The sequence below is a fragment of the Rhea pennata genome, chromosome 6 (assembly GCF_028389875.1).
Source record: "Rhea pennata isolate bPtePen1 chromosome 6, bPtePen1.pri, whole genome shotgun sequence".
NCBI classification, from domain to species: Eukaryota; Metazoa; Chordata; class Aves; order Rheiformes; family Rheidae; genus Rhea; species Rhea pennata.
Genome location: NC_084668.1, coordinates 25,389,967 through 25,407,576, shown reverse-complemented (window position 1 = coordinate 25,407,576; position 17,610 = coordinate 25,389,967). Strand labels below are relative to the sequence as shown.

Below are 17,610 nucleotides of genomic sequence, written 5' to 3'. Positions count from 1 at the left end.
AAGTTTAACCAATGAATCTATCTAGCTTGGTTAAACTGATATCAAAGATTTAACAAGTTATCTACTAAGCTAATGAATAAACGTAATTGTGACAGATTACTTAATTGTCATCTAACTATAAGTAGTTACCTCTTCAGGCAGATAACATGAAAGTATTATTACTATATATGAAGTCACACTTGCTTTCAAATTGTGTTTTATTTTTATCAGGCTAGCATTTAAAAATGAGAATCTTACGTTATCTGTTCCTCTATTTTGAGCATTAATCTTGATTAGCAGTTAACAGCTTTGATTCAAATCCCTCTGCCATGCCTTCCTCAATGCAACAGGCTTACTCTTATCACAGAATCGTTGAGGTTGGAAAGGACCTCTGCAGATCATCTAGTCCAAGCCCCTTGCTCAAGGAGAGTCACCTAGAACACATTGCCCAGGATGGTGTCAGACTTCTTTACCTCCACAGCAAGTTCTTCCTTATGTTCAGATGGAACTTCCTGTGTTCCAGTTTGTGCCCATTGCCTCTTGTCCTATTGCTTGGCACACTGAGAAGAGTCTGGCCCCATCCTCTTCACATCCTCCCTTCAGATACTTATGCACTTACATACATTGATAAGATCTCCCCTCAGTCTGGAGTCTCTTCTCCAGGCTGAGCAGTCCCAGCTCTCTCAGCCTTTTCTCATGATAGATGCTCCAGTCCCTTCTTCATCTTAGTAGTCCACTAGACTCACTCCAGTAGCTCTCCATCTCTTGTACCGGGGAGCCCAGAACTGGACACAGTACTCCAAATGCAGTCTTACCAGGGCTGAGTAGCAAGGGGTGGGGAGGGGTGGGAATCATCTCCTTCAACCTGCTGGAAACACTCTTCCTAATGCACCCCAGGATACCATTGGCCTTCTTGGTCGCAAGGGCACATTGCTGGCCCATGGTCAACTTGTCATCCACCAGGACCCCCCAGGTCCTTCTCTGCAGAACTGCTTTCCAGCAAGTCAGCCCCCAGCCTATACTAGTGCATGGGGTTAATCCTCCCTAGGTGCAGGACCCTGTAATTCCCCTTACTGAACTTCATGAGATTCCTCTCTCCCCCTCTCTCCAGTCTGTTGAGGCTCTTCTGAATGGCAGCAAGGCTCTCTGGTATATCAGCCATTCCTCCCACTTCTGTATAAACAGCAGACTCGCTGAGGGTGCACTCTGTCCCTTCACCCAAGTCACTAATGAATAGGTTGAACAGTACCGGACCCAGTACTGACCCCTGAGGGACACCACTAGCTACAGGCCTCCAACTAGACTGCACCACTGATCACAACACTGAGCTCTGCCATTCAGCCAGTTCTCAATCCATCTTACTGTCCACTCATCTGGCCTATACTTCCTTATGATCTAAGACTTTTTGAATAGCATCAGCCCTCTCCATCTCTCTCTAAGTTACCACCAGCTTAAGCTAGTGGAGTCGACTATGTCAGGATTTAATTTAGGTCAAGCTTTGCTTTGGAACACTGTTCTCTAAGGAGAGTTAAATGTTTTCATAGTAGCACTAAGAATTGGCCTACAGAACCGAACCTTTCAAAAAAACAGTAACCAAGTTCAAGACACATACAGATGACAAGCTAAACTTGAGGGAAAAAAAAACTCTTCTCCCTGCCCCCCAACATCCTCCACCCCCTGTTGCTCACCTTATACTTTGGTATTGTCATCCTCCAGTCTTCAACCTAAACAAACCCTGAATTTAGTTTGGAATAAAAACAGATTTATAAACTTTTAGACATTTAAGGTGCTCTTGTAAGCATAGTTGCATATTCCTCCAAAGTCAACTTTAACAACTGTGGTAAACGATCCTAAACAATTTACTAACTATTCAAAGAAAAAGCAACCCCGTCACTCAAGATAGGTTACATAAAGCAGTAGTTACAGATGAACTAGAACAATTGACCAAGTGATTGTTAGTTAAAAAAAAAATAGCATTTGCACTGGTCATCATTTAAATTTACAAGATACGAAAAAACGTGCTGCAAAAGGTGGCTGAGTACTGGTAGTGAAATACGAAGCATCTTTAATGTTACTTGTTAAAGTTGAGCTAATTTTTTCCACCTACTTCTGCTTGACATAATCATAATAGCTACCAGCAGCTTCTGCAGGAATGTCAAGTCTTGATGAAGATATATGAACTTTATTCATATCTTATGCAACCTTAGGCAAGCTTGGTGTGAACACGATACAGAGACAGTGTCTGACTATAAAAATCATCCCTTAGTCTACCCTAGATAGCAGTATGTCCATACCAACTAAAAAAAAAAAAAGCCAACCCAAATTTCTCTTCATCCCAACAGAAAGAAACTCCCCCACATAGAGGGGAAGTCAGGAAATCCTGCCCTGCTTTTTCCTGCTCCAGGACAGAAAAAGATTTTTAGTCTGTGACCTACAGAGACAACATTTAAATTATACCTGGTCAATCTTCCCCTTTAACAAGGAACACATTGTGTAAAGTTTGATTTGAATTAGTTATAATACAGACTATCGTGGCTAGATTAATATCAATACAAGGTCCACCTCTGAGACAGATTTTTCTAACATATATAATAGCTACACTGCTATAACTGTGTTCTAAGGAGTTTTCTAACTGTTACAGTCGCAGTGTTTTTAATGCAGTACAATGTCTCAGGAATAAAAGCTGAAGAGTAACTCTTCACCACATACTTAAACCTCAAAATACCATATAACTATTTACATTTATAACGTGAGATCTCATCACCAAAATGGCCTTGCTAATAAGCACTCAAAAAATTATAGAATAACACGAAAGTTTTGAAAAAAAGATTTAGATTTTTCAGAAATTTTTAGTCATTTTTCAGCACACCATCTTTTTAAGGCTTTAAAACACTGCAGTTTAACTAGACTCCCATCCCTCATTGGCACATAGAATTAAAACATAAAATTCAGATCAATAATACCACCAAGATACAACATCTCTCCCTTCTTAAAACATATAGTTTTCCTCAAAAAACAACTCATTGAAGTTTATAGTAGCTTACCTTTCTCAAAGAAAGTTCCTCTCATTAAAAGAGACTTTCTAAAATAGGAAGCCTACTACAATTTATAAACATGCAAATTTGCAAACTCGTCCTGCTTAGCCTTCATGAGCATTTTTATGTGGCAATAAGGACATCACATGGGGACCCACAGAACCTCAGTTAATTCCCCCTACTCTCCTTCTTCCTGCCTCCAGTGGTGGTGAGAAAATGACTCGGCAAGATCCTCAGCCTTAAGGTCTTTGAACCGTCAATGACGAGCAATCAGTGCTGCTGTAGGTTAGTTACACTGGTCAGTGTCTGGTGACTATGGTATAAGTAGTCAGAAGAAGTTTGCAGTGATCAGAGACATACGTTTAAAGTGCTATAAGGATGCAGTCATAGTAAGTGTCCTGCTTTGTAGAAGAAAAACAGGCTGCAGCTAAATCTTGTAAAGTGTCAAATGTTTTGATGGTATTATTTCAAACCTTACTAGAAAGATACAACAGATATAATGAATACAGAATGCTTAAGGTACCTTCAGCTACAGCTTTGCTAGGCAAAGTTAAACTAATAGCTCAGAAAGAGGTGAAAAAGCTGAATCATCATGTACAGATTTAATAGGAGACTGTAAGAAAAAAAGAAAAAGCATCTTGGTTTGGATTGTGCTAATATTGCTGACAAAAAGCCACACAGCACCACCATAACTATCTATAGATCAATTATTCTTGTAAGATTTTTTCAGTCAAGCTTTTCAGTAACTTATAGAAACATTATCTCGAAGATCTTGCCAACATAAGGTCACATTAACTCCTGAAATCCTCACTGTTGTCTTCTTGATAGATAGAAAAAGACAGCTACGAGTAGTACTGCGTACCTCTGAAGTTGTGACTATGCTAAGACATAGCAAAAAGCTTTACTAAACAAGACTGATAGTCAATTAACCTGATAGTGATATTAAATTTGGTACAAATTAGTTTAAGGTGCTTCAACCTAACTAGACCTTACAGCTTGGTGCAATGGTAAGTGTGAATATCCATACATCTCAAAAAAAAAAAAAAAAAAAAAAAGAGCAGGAAAACTTAACAAGTTTAAAATTTTATTTTTAAGAAACTTCAGAACCTTGTAATCTGTTCAAACACTTAGAACTGATATGGCTTTAAATACTTGCGTCTTCTGTTCTTCAGTGGTGCAGCTTCACAAGATATGCAGACACTTTTGAACTGAAACAAGGAGGAAGCATAACCAGTGCGGGTTAAATGCTGGACATAAAACAACTATCCCTATTTGAAAAAAAGATATTTAGCCAGCTGAGTTACCAAACAACACAGCTCCTTACACTCACGTTTACATTTTAAAGACCTATTGTACTATATTTAGCTCCTCCATACTTCATTCTTCTGTACTCAGTCCCAAATGCAAGTTCAACCATAATCTTTCAAATCTATTTCTTTACTGCATTTACTATAGTCTCCATACATCCAGGTAGTGTTTCAGCCATCTAAACTTTCCTTAGAGATGTATGATCATCAACTCTGAACTCCTGAAGGCATTCTAGATATAGTATCTTTTGAAGCTACCTATTCACCACATCACCTTAACAGTCAGACTGTCTTTCTGTCTACTTCTTCGTGTTCTCATTTACAGAATCATTTGGTTTGGCTGTGTGCACGTGCAGTTTTGTTTTTATTATCACATTTTACTCTTATCTACTAGACCATCCAAATAAAAAACAACTAATGATTTATTATTAATTATACATTTGCCTAAAACAAGGAATTCTGGGAAGACTCCCATCAACATTATTAATACCCCTAGCCTTATAACAATGACTTTGCACCATCCAAAAACACCCTTAATTTCACTCATGTGATAATTTTAACTAGTGCTAAGAGTGCCCAGCATTTGCTTTATCAATGGATAAGCTAAGTGATAACACAAATTGATTTTCTAAAATTCCTTACTCCTGGTAAGCTTTAAAGACAGCTGTTATGGTCACTGTGTAGCACTCTCCAACTTCCTCCCCAAAATCCCTTTACCTTCTCATTCAACCAGGAGCACCTTCATCAGAATCTAATCTCTTAAGCAATCTCTCAAAGTCCTTAACATTTGACTTCATGCACATAACATCCCAGTCCTCCCAGCTTGTAGCCCTAGACAAAACGCACAGCCTACTGTAATAATTCATACTCTGGCTTGCTCCCACAAAGCCCTTGCAGGAGCTTGAACTTGTCTGGAAAAACGGGTTCAAAGTAAACCATGGGCTGAATGGATTTTCCTCAAAGGAGCAACAACTCTCTTTACCACTAATTGCCTCTAGGCCACCTCCATGCACCAACAAAAACCACAGTAGCGCCTATGCTCAATGGAGAGCAGTTAGATTGCCTATAAGCCAAACCTTAAGACACTCTTACAAGATAACAAGCCAACATACATGCAGAAAACCCACATCGAGGAGAAGAGAGACTGCAAATCAAATACAAGCCCACCGCATCAGAAAGGCTGACCTTACTATAAGTTACATGGAGCTATACCATGGAATTATAACTGTACCATTTAAAAGAACATGGTAAAGAAGATTCAGAAATTAATGAAACAACTATCAGCTAAACAACACGGCTATTTTTTTTTTCTTCCTCTGGTCTTGGGTGAACTACGATTCTTTTTTACTAAATGCTGTTAGCATTCATATCAGGTGAAGATTTCATGCGACTGTGAAGTGGGCACAGCAAAAAGCCCATATTACAAACCTTGCTTTTCCATACCTGCTGCACTCTTCATTAGAGTAGCATCCGAGTATTTTGCAAATGTGAAACCCCCCCTACAGTTATTAAGGTGACTCTGCCCGCCTACAACCCCTCTTACTAGGGAAAGAAAAAATAAAATACTGGAAGTCACTTCTCTGAGCTTTCACCCGCTCCCCACAGCCGTTAACCGCTTCAGCGCTTGACCCACGGCTGCATCTAGCCCCATTTCCCTATCAGCGGCTCCCGGCTGCTTTTCCGGCGACCCCGGAGGCTGCTAAACCCGGAGGCGCCCGCGCCGCCGCGCTTAGCGCCGCGGGGCTCCTGGCGCCCGCAGCCCCGCGCAGCCCCAGCGGGGCCCACGCTCCGCCCGGCCCCGGCCCGGCCCCGCTGCCCCGCGCGGGGAACCGCCTGCGCCTACCGCTTCTTCGGGATGGAGCCGGAGCCCGGCCCCGCGGGGGCCCCCTGCGCCTTGCAGGGGCTCGCCGAGAGCCCCTCCCGCCCCGGAGCCCACGGCGAGCCCCGCAGGTGCCCGGAGATGATGCTCAGCCTCCGCCGGGCGGAGGATGGGGAACCCGGGCCGCTTCCCGCTGCTTCCTCCGCCGGGGCCGCCATCGCACTTCCGTATTGTGCCGCGGACCGCTGCCGGGTGAAAGGTCTGCGGAGCGGAAGGCGCGGCCCGCGCGCGCCCTTATAGGCCGTCCCGGCATGCACCGGTGCCCGCGCGCGCCGGGGCGGCCCCGGCCCCGGCCCCGGCCCCGGCCCCGGCCCCGGCCCCTCGCTTTGGAGCGCGGCTTTGTAAAGCTGTGGCGGGCACGGAAATGCTTGCGTCCGGGCCCCGACTGCGCCTCGTCCAGGAAGTGGCAGGGGCTGATGGCATCTGCCAAACTTCCCTTTCCACTGTGCCCTGAGCGTGAAAAAAACGTTGAGTTTAAGAAGGGAGAAACACGCGAAGGGAAGTTTCCTGACCTAGATTTGAAGTGCTGCTTCCTAGCGTTTGACCCAGACAATTTGTATTGACTAGCTCCAGGCTGCTGGAACCACTTGTGTGTTGCCCAGGGCGGAGTGTGTTTAAGTGCCAGAAAGTCACATTGCGTTTTCTGTGGCTCAGAAAGAACACAGCCATTGCTAAAGCTTTAAAGCCCAGGCCTGTTTGTACGTGCAGACGTACGGGCTGCTAGAACAGCCACCTAGGTCAGCAGTCTGTGGCTCACATTAAGAAACAAGGGAGAAAAGGGGGTTTACTGCAGATTGTCCCATAATTATTATCTATTTTGATCTTCAAACAAATACGAGGGATTACAAATAAGCTGTTAGAGGATTGCACAAGTAAATGATGAAATGCTAATTAACGGCATTAACGTAGGTGGGATACTTAAGAAATAGGTTGGTGAGCTGAGAACTAATCCTACAAGAGCTACAGATACAATTAGAGTTGACAAGAACTGTTTGAGACATCAGTCTCAAAATGAGGCCTTGAGTGATGGATGGAGGGGCTGCTTAGCTAGGTCCCTTTAACTGTATCGTATAAGCTAGCGGCTCTTCATATACCATACATTGCTAAAAGAGAGGCTCCTGAATCCTAATTATCCACTCCCCCAAGAAAAACCTACCCCACTTCCAAAGTCACTTTTATTTGAAAGTAATGCATACTATCGTACTTCTCTTTCTACAGACTCCTCTCTCCTTTCAAGCTGCTGAGGGAACTGGAAGAGTACTTAAATCAGAGAATGGTAGACTGCAAGACATGCACTGATTAAATCATAAAACAAACATTGGTTAACTAGTCAACCTAGATACCTCTCCTCTTGACTAAACTACAGACTGAGATATTCTCAAAAATGCCTGCTTTTGTTAGCAAAATTAGCTTCTAAGAGAAATAAATCTTTGAAGTCAAAAACCAGTAAGTAATAGTAAGAGTACCAAAAATATAGTTTTTCAGAGAGCTACTAATCAATTAAATTACTCTGAGATTTCCTGTAATCTTGCTACAAATTCTATTTCACAAACATTGTTCTGCTAGTCTATACAGGTTCTTTTATTGAATTATGTAGATAACTTGTACCTTAATATAGGTAATATTTATCTGTAGTGGCTATGGAATTATGAACACACTGATACCTGTTCAACCATCAATTCTACTGTAGATTTCTAGTTATAAAATTATTTATCGGTATATGTCAGTTCAAGTAAAATTATTTGCCCAAATAATAAACATAGCCAAGATTTATCACCTAAATATGCAAGATCATCATATTTCATGTTTAAAAGTAATAATGTTGAAGTTATTCTAATTGCTGTCATAACTACCATGGTTATGAAAACTGTAACCAAATGTTCAAATAGTGATAAATATCTTGTGATCTCATTCAAGGACTCTTCTCTTTTTGTTTATAAATATTGACAGATCTCTTGTTGACAAAATCTGTGTAGTTTCTAGACTGAATTCTGAAACAGTTAAGATTTCTTACAGTACCTTTTGCTGTGGGACAAGTCAGGTTCCTATTCCAAATAACAGCAGACTTAGCACAGTCAGGCTAGTGTTGTGCAATTATCTTGGAGAACGCCTCACATGTCCCAGGTAAGTGATTTGCACTGCTTTGCATCTATTCTGGTGAAGTTTAGAGCTTTCAGGATGAACAGATCAGATTCATTTTACATGTTTTGAGGAGTTCACTGAGTAACACAGACCTTGCAGTCACAAACCCAGCCTCAACTTGTCGGCCTCACATATAGCCAATGACCATGTCAACATGCTCTAAGTCCCAGCCTGACACAGCTCAACAGCCTCTGCTTCACACCTGGGTCAGAGCCATGCTGCCTCTTGCAGCTGCTGCAGTCATTCTGGCAAGACTTTCACCTTTAAGATACTCTCAGAGTTGCCTGTAGGCTATAGGACAGCACAAGGTATTGTCCAGCAGGAGAAGAATTTGGGACCACAGGCCTCTCCTTCATTCTAGATAGGACTGGGGGGCAAGCCACATTGTCCCACACCCCCTAGAATTTTTCTTCTTTTTCTTTTTCGGCACCTCCAGACATCAGCCTAACCCATAGCCACTGCTTAGACAAATCCCCTCTTGTTTGAGTGGCAGTTTTAGGGGAAGGAGACGAACACTGACTAGTGGACTATATTCCTTTCTGCAGCTGGGACAGCCAGCATCAGGTACAGAACTATCAAACGATCTTGATCATGTATAAGGCTTGGTGTGAGCAGCTGGGATTCACCCTGAAGCACCGTCAGAAGATGACAATCTTCAGGGAGAATGATCCATCCTTGTACCGAACGGGGTCATTATGACGTTGAGGAGCAGAAGCCTCTCCTGATTGCTGACTGGTGGGCAATAGTTCAGCTTGTCCTAATCCACCATCAGCTTAACTGTAAATACAACATTGTATGGCAGATCCCTCCATCCTTTGTCACCACTGGCACCCTTTAGGTAATGGGAAGGGTCATTCTACATAGATTCCTGGACTATGCAGAGGAAGAAGTGGGATTTAAGGGGAGATACAGATGTGATACCAACCCCAGATGGTGTCTGCTACAAAGGATTTATAGCTACATATTGAGGAGGCCTCAACTACTCCTGGAATGCTTTCATCAGCCTTGAGTTCCCACCTCAGGAAAGATGTGAGAACTGCAAAGAATTTAAATGAGAACAGAAAGAATAACAACAGAAAAGATTTTTTTTTCACCAGAGGATGAAGAAAAGGCTGTACAAACTGAGTCTCTTTAGCCAAAAGAAAACTAAGAAGACTATAACAGTATTCAAATATGTAAAAGACTGCTATGAAGTGAAAGGGAGCAATCAATCTGCCCTTCATGCTCCTGGTATGTTAGTAAGAAGTAATAAGCTCAAACTGCAAGACACAACTTTAGTATTAGGAAAGCTTTCTAATGGTAGTGAAAATGAAACACTGTTGTAGTAGTAGACTATGAAATCACCCTTATAAGACAGATTCAAGAACAGACAACATAACATCTATCAGAAATGATGTCAGTATAAACAGTTCTGCTCAGGGCAAGGTGACCTACTCAAGTTAATTCCAACATTTTCTCTGTGAAGTAGAATACTTCACACAGTTGAAGCATGCTCTGTTGTCCCATGGGACCTATTTTCATGATTAGCTTTTGCAGTTTGATGGAGCCAATCAGCTTTATGGAAAGCTTGAAGTGGAATACTAATATCTATGTGACTATTAATACTTTCATAATGATATTTTCCCTATCAATGTTGATTTATGCATTCATTCCTTTCTCATGCACCCTTATGTTTGTTCAGTCATGTATATGAAAGAAAATAACTTTAAAAATTATAAAACTTTTCCTCTTTCAAATCCCCCTAAAGGACCTATTTCTCCCATGATACTTCACCACGATGCCTTTCCATTAGCTAAGCAACCAGCAGAAAGTTCTCCAGGGACTAGTATCTAGGGTAGGAGCAGCGAGACCTTGGTTCAGTTCCCTACTTCATATGCAGTACGGTGCCTCTTTGTGTCATAACTCCCTATATAGAAACCCTCTCCCTACAGAGATCCATTTGAAGATGAAAACTCTAAGGACTGTGCGACAATGTCAATCAACTAGCGTAAGACCTACTGATGAAAAGCAGTACATAAAAGCCTGACACTAGTAGTATTTGTTTTGCTTTTATTCTCACTTTTACCAATTCATTTTATGCCCTTTGTGTACTTTGACTAGAAGATAGTCTATAAGTGTCCTGGAGCAGGAATTGCACTTACAATGGGCTCTCAGCCTTAGGTTAGGTTTCTGGTATTACTGCAATATAAATAGCTGTTCCAGCAGTTTAATAGTTTGGTTATGGAGTTAAGTTCCCCCTTGTGAATAATTTGTATACTACTTTCTGGATTAACTCACGTGTAACTGCATTTAACTATCTGCTCCTGTGAAAAAACAGTCTTTAGGGAACAAATGTAGGTCTCTTGACTGAGTTTCCATTCTCATTGTTTACAAGTTCTGGATGTAGCTGGAGGGATTTTAAGTCACAGTTATCTAAATCCTTCCACATTGTTTAAGGTTTGCAACGAGATACTAGATTCATTGTAGTGGACTTCATATTTTGCTGGAATGTTTCTTTTTATCCATTACTTCTAAGGTGCAATATTTCTTAATGAGCTGATGTATTTGATCCTAATCACAATGGGTTCCAAGTAAAAAGTGGAATTTAACTAGTATCTGGTCAGGAACATTTATCACTATCTGAGGACTTAATTTTCCAAAACATTCCCAATTACTTTCCAGGTGTGTGCATGTAGAATTTGACCTGTGGGCAGGAGGAACATGGTAGTATGGTTCTAAAACCAGCGGGAACCCTCATCATATAGAGAACAAAATTAGCTAAAATACAGCTAATCAATGTCTTGTTTCTGTGCAAGAGACCAATCTTTGCTTACAAAGACCCACCTCAAAAGGTTATACAGATAGACAAGCTGCCAGGTTCTGGGGTCACTAGTAGACCTTAAGGGCCCTGAACAGTCCCACCTGAGACTTTCACTTACCCTTGCCCTTGGGCCTGGGGCTGTATTTAAGCTCAGCCTAGGGCTATTAGTCCCTGTCCTAGTGATGCTATAGCTGTTGTGCTGGGCACTGGCTTCTGCCCCTGCCTGGCCATAGGCCTTGCTGATTTGGTCCCTGATCTGTGGACTGACTGCTCAGCCTGGCTCTGCATAGGTGCCTGATGCTGGGGGTTGCCCTAGCCTGTCCTGCTTCCTTGCTGGAGGTGGTATGATGGGCTCTTGCTGGCATGGGGAGTCCTGATGGCTCCTGTCATGTGCCTGGGCAGAGGGCTAAGCAAGAGCTTGGAAGAAAGGTCTCTATCAGCTTAGTAAACAGACTGTAACAAGTTTAGGAAAATCCTTGAACTGAAAACGGTTAAAGGATGGCAGATGACTAGGGAGAAGTATCATATGTGTACTACTAAGTATACGTGCTTTATCTGTTCTTACTCTTCAAGTTGTCTGCTTGTGGCCAGCACTGGAGACCGTATACATGCTTAGATGGACCATGGTCTGAAGTGGTATGACCATTCTTCTGCTCTCTCTTCTCTAAGAGACAGCAATGTGGAAAAATGCATAATTATGCTACCCTGGAGGAGAAGATGTAATAAAAATCATCATGGGAGCTAAACTGAGTAATATGGGCAAGCTTAAATATGACAGGTCTCAATTTTTGCTGGACTTTGTAAGCTTTTGTCTTAACTTTGGAGTGTGACTTTATTATCAATATTGTAAGTAAAATATAATTTTAATAAAACTGAATTAATGGCTTACTAATTTTCTAAATGTGAGCTCAAATAATTCATGAATTGGCAATAGGCCATTTCTCTACTAGATAAACTAATAAAAAAGCTATTATAAAATAATCTCCAAAGGTGTGTTGTTGTTCCTCTGTAAACTGTGATAACTATACTGCAATTAAAATATACTTTTTCACTTTTTAGCTTAGAACAAAAGAATTAACCAAGTTTTCTATAATGGGTGAGGAGGACATGAATGGAGTAAAAGAATTATTTTTCAAGAGTCTTCATGTAATGCAACTACTAATATGGTTAAAGAAGTGAATGCCAACTGAATAAGGTATGTATTAGATGCTGTTTTCTCCAGTTCTACTTCACTTCAGATGTGATTGACACTAATGGATTGGCCACACCTTTCTGTTCTGTTTCTACAACCCCCGTACAAAGAGCCACCACCTACACAACAGGTGAGGTTTGGGCTGCTCTGAGTACAGAATGGGTGTGGGACATCCACAGCTGAATCATGGGCTCAGAAGGAGCTGATGAAACAATGAAAAGGGGGAAAACCTTTGAGCTTACCTCTGGATTAGTCATTTTATCACCAGAAATGCAGGAAGCATAAACCAATTCATGAATGTGCCATTCACCACTGAGTAATTCATCTTCTGGGAGTTTTCTTGATATTTGAAAGGACCAAGAAGTTTTCCTGAAAGGAATCAACTTGTCCAAGACCTGCTTAGACTTTCTGCCATCTCTGTAGGGTCAGTGGAGACTGAGGGTAAAGTATCACATCCATCTATCCCTGACCAGCTTATAGCAGTATGAGGCTCAGCTTGCAGGATTCAATACTCTATGGCAGGAAAGGCCCAGGTCTCAGGTGACAGCTAAGGAGAAGCCTGCTGGACCTCAAGTAATAATTAAGGGTCAGCCTGTATCTGGAAAGGTTACTCAGGATAAGAGGAACTGAAACCTGGGAAACTATTTCAGCTTTTTTTCAACAGAATGGTCTGAACATACCACATGAAACAACAGGCCTATATATAAGCAAGAGCTGATCACTGAGAAGCAAGTACCAAATCCTTGTCAGCGTATTCAACACTTTCTAGCCCTCTGAAACTGCTGTGATTTCACTAAGCCCTTTACTGATATTCTAGAGTGGAATTTAATGTGTATATTAATAACACTCAGATTTGACTATTTTCTGTGTATCACTCATGCATGCAGGAATAATACTTGCTAAATTGTTAGTTATATGCATGGATGAGTCTGTGCATCAACTAATACAAGGTAGCCTTTGCAGACTAAGACACTTCATTTCTGTCTACTCTGTTTACTTCTGTTAGTAAAACCAGTTAAACTATCACTGTTAACAATATCAGTAGCTATGTTAATAAATGCACTTGTTTGGCAGGTTCCTACCGAGTCTTGCTGCATCCAAATTACTGAAAGGAAGACAAGGTCCCTAGAACTCTCTCAGTTGTAAAGATGTGTGTCCCTGCCCAGTTCAGCCTTAGCACAACATCAAAGCCTGTCAACGGAAAAAGTTTTCGTATTTGTTTGCTGATATAACTATACTAACTAAATATAACTAAACACATAATTACCACATATGCCATCCTTTGGATTTGTCAGTGAGAGTAAGCATAATTGGACATGTACAGACACTTAGCTTCCATGGTAGATACCCAAAAGACCTCAGGTGTGATTTGTAAGCCTTTTTTTGTTGCCCCAAGACTCTCTCCTTTTCCTTTTTTGTTTGAGAACTGTCAATTAAGGGGAAATCTAACTGCCCAACATAATGTGGGAGATTCTGTGGAAATCATTTGCCTGACCACTTTCTTGGTTGTTGCAGCACCTGCACACCTGCATTTTATGTTGGTGACTTCCTCTCATAACTCATATTTATTTTCAGAACCTCAATTTTTCATTTCAGTTTTATGCTCCCTTTTGGAAATCTGACAGGAAATGTTGCGACTGTGAAAATCCCCCTTTGAGAATGAGCATTGCTTCTGTCAGTCCAATTTATGAATTTCTCCTGAACAGAACCGGTAGTTTCCTTCTGAGGCTTTTAATTCATACAATTTTGATTCTCTTTTCATTTAGATAGTTACATATATCTCTCCATATATCTTCTCAGATATGTTGCTTTGAAACCCTGCAAACACTAGAGAAATGTTCTATGTAGACCTGAGGCAGCAGGAGCTGGATGTAGTAAACTTGAATGTTCAACAATATGCCCTGACATTCCCCTGCATTCTAATGTGTGTGGATTCTGAGATCAACGTGGGATATAGCTAGGATCTTTATGTGTATCAAATGATTGGGGAGGTACTGGAAACTAGATTGCATTATGGCATTTTGTGAAATAATCCATTTTAAATACTTTGTTTGCAGTAAAATTTTCCCAATCTGTGTCAGTTCCTCAGAATTTAAAGAAGGAAGAAATGACCTAATAATAACATGTTTAATTCTGTATTTCCCTTGCCTATGTCCCTAGATATGTTATTGATTCTAATAACCTTTCTTTTACCTCCTTAAGGCTATATAAATTGATCATAAATTGTATCGTGGAAGAGAATGTTGCTTGTGTTTTATATTACAAACACAATTCATGTGTATCTTTTTGAGAAGATTCTAAGTTTGAGAACTTGACAGTTTCTAGGTGAGAAATAACATCTCAAGAAATCAGGGGAAATACAAGGGTATGTAGAGGGCTGATTTAAGTTTGATATTTACTTGCTTAAAGTATGAAAAAGGTGCTGATGAAACAGCAGTAATACATTTGTGCAGTTCTTGACTTATTGCAGAATCTTATTAGAGAATTCTTTAGAGCTGGAAAACAGACATTTATCAGGTAAGTTAATAAAAATGTGTTTGACCTTCTTCAGTTAAAGAAGGTCACTTATTAAACACTTAATATCTGTGGTTAACTCAAACTCCTTAGGTCAGATAGCAAGGCGGCTTAACAAACAAATCAGCTATTGCAAGTCCTTCCACCGAGTTTAATGAGAAGGAACAATTTCTTCTAGTGTCTATTAAATTTTAAGACAAGTACCTGAAGATTCCCTAGGGGATATCAAAGTATACAACATCAGAGACAATTAAGCAATGTAATTGTGTAAACCTGCCTTCCCCTCATGCCTGCAGATGTGGCAATATGCAAAACCACATTGCTCTGCTGTCCCTGCTCAGGACCTGCACAAACCTCACCCCTGCTTGGTGGCCCTGAGACAAGGCAGCTGGAGCAAGCTGGGTGCACAGCGATCACAGTGCAGATGGGGGGATGGAGGGAACGAGGTGAACTGGCCCAACAGGGCTGTGGTTGCAAGCACGACCAGGCCTTCAGGCAGAGTGGAGCTCAAGAAACCCTTTTTTTCCTTTCTGCTGTGCAGGGAGCGCAAGGAGATCCCAAGTATGCTTACTTGGGATGGGAAGAGTGTTTGAACAGGCCTTGCAAAAACTACTCACAAATGGAAGTTGGCAAATAATCATGTGGCTTTTTAAAATGGATAAAGCATCCTTTAAATGGCAATTGTTAGCATTTGAATTAAGTGTTTGATTCTGTTATTAGGGTTCCCTTTGCATAATTTAATTATTTTGGTTGCTTTTTCCATGAAAATTTATGTGAAACCATCACTATTTTTTCCCAAGGTTTTTCCATGATCTCAATGGAAATAGATGTCAAAGCAGAATGAAACATCTACTGCTTAGAATAAGATAGAACTGTTAACACGGTCTCAATAGTATTTATATTATTCTCATATGCTCTTATTTTACTCCGTAATTCTCCTACACAATGGTACAATTGTCCTATAAAAGTAGCTATTAATGGAAATGCATGACTACTAATAAAGAATTTTATTATACATCTGAATTTCCCAGTACATAGTATGTGCTTTGTGAAAATGGTAAAGACAGGATACAACTACCCTGAAGTCTCCGCATTGCTTTTGATACATGTAGGCAACTATATCCTCTTACAATTCAAATCCATAGCCTTTCAATGCACAGCAAAGAGTGAATACTATCTCTGCTATTAAGATCTGCTGGAGGCATGAATTAAGCTGTACCCTTACATCCTATAGCAGGTCTGCAGTTTATGGACTAAACTTAATGGGCTCTCATCCAAACAGCCCACTAGTGTCAAGCTGCTATACTTATATATTTTTTAGCCCTAGCTAATATCACTTCTCTTTTAGTCTTTATTCTCCCAATATCTCCTGTAATGCTACATCTTCCCTCGGTGTTTGTACATTTGCTTCCTGTACAGCCTTCTTTCCAGTTTGACCCAGCTTGCCTCTGTATTGCTAGGTCATAGGTGCCTATTGACAAACCAAAGACTCTTTCCCAGCATATGTTAACTAGATATAGGAGAACAATACAATTCATTTTTAGAGACACCTTAGGATCATTTTAGAGATACCTTAGGATGTCTTTCAGAAAGACATCCAAGAACATACAAAGATAATAACAGATTAGATGATAGTTAGGCGGAGTGCAGACAGGGACAGATGGTGGTACAGAGCACGTAACAGATTCTCTTCCTGTGCCAAGAGCGGATCGAGTACCCTACCCGGCTGTACCACACGATAATGGAGGCAAACAATGTCCAGCGATGCTTGTGCTACAGAAGGCTTCAGCAGGAGACTGCCAGTGCTGTGAGCACAAAATCTTCTGTGTGCCTCGTGCTGGGTTTCTTCTGTACGCCTTGGACCTGCTATTCCCAAGGAATGGAATAACAATAAGGAAGAATTCCTGAAGAGAAGATTCCTGAAAGAACTGGAGGCACAGACCTGTGAGTCGGGAACTTCACTGCAAGCTGGTGAGTGCAGCCCTCCCCCTGCCCCCCATGCATTTTTGCAGTCAGGTGGCTAACCACAGCAGAGAGGGAGGGATCTCCTGGTTTATATTCACTTAAATTATCATTATACCAGTACTATACTAAATACAGCGCATTTTGTTTTGGGGAGAAGCATGCAACATCCACACCTCATTTTCATTTTCCTTTTCCAGGACTAGCAGCTAAGCTCTTCAGTTTTTCCTTATCTGAGAAACAAAAGTAGAGATTGAGACTGAAGTGATAGTAATAAAAATGAGATCAAGTAGTAAATCAAGGAATTCTGATAAAAATGTAGCTAACTGTCATTCTATGAAACAAATGTTGATTCAATTATAATTTAGGCAGCTGAACAGAAGAACACTTGTACAAGTAAAAGCAACATTTCTGCTCAGATGTAAATCTGTTGCAGTTTTTAAAACACAGTTTTAACATCAGAGATGCTAGTAAAAATGGATGATTTTTCAGGATTTTGCAAATTACAGCACAGTATATTAAGAGGAATGAGTGGCAATTTATGTAAATATGCCAGGCTATAAACCGGAGCAGTTCAGCAGCTGCTCCATAGACAGATAAACTGTCTTTGTGATAGGACTGAGAGCCTCCTAAAGGAAAGTAGGGTAGATAGTCATGGGTAAGAAACACTAAATAGCAACATTACCTATAAATAAGCAAGCAGTGCTAAAGCAGACTGAATCATATGAGTTACTAAGAGGTAGTCTGGAAGACTCTTCCCTTTAACTTTTGGAATTATTGGTTATGTTTTAGGGGGGTTT

At 40.9% G+C, this 17,610-nt stretch overlaps 1 protein-coding gene across 2 annotated transcripts in view; it reads right to left on the bottom strand.

Annotated features, from left to right (window-relative positions):
• Positions 1-17,610, bottom strand: part of AGPS (alkylglycerone phosphate synthase) — a 92,089-nt gene that overhangs the window by 55,820 nt on the left and 18,659 nt on the right. Inside the window, exon 1 of one of the 2 annotated variants that reach the window (XM_062578516.1) lies at positions 6,165-6,358. The exons of the other annotated variant lie outside the window; for it this stretch is intronic. Within the exon in view, the coding sequence (XP_062434500.1) occupies positions 6,165-6,358 (194 nt within the window). Of the gene's footprint in view, positions 1-6,164; positions 6,359-17,610 lie in introns of those variants that run through there. 2 annotated transcript variants of the gene reach the window in all.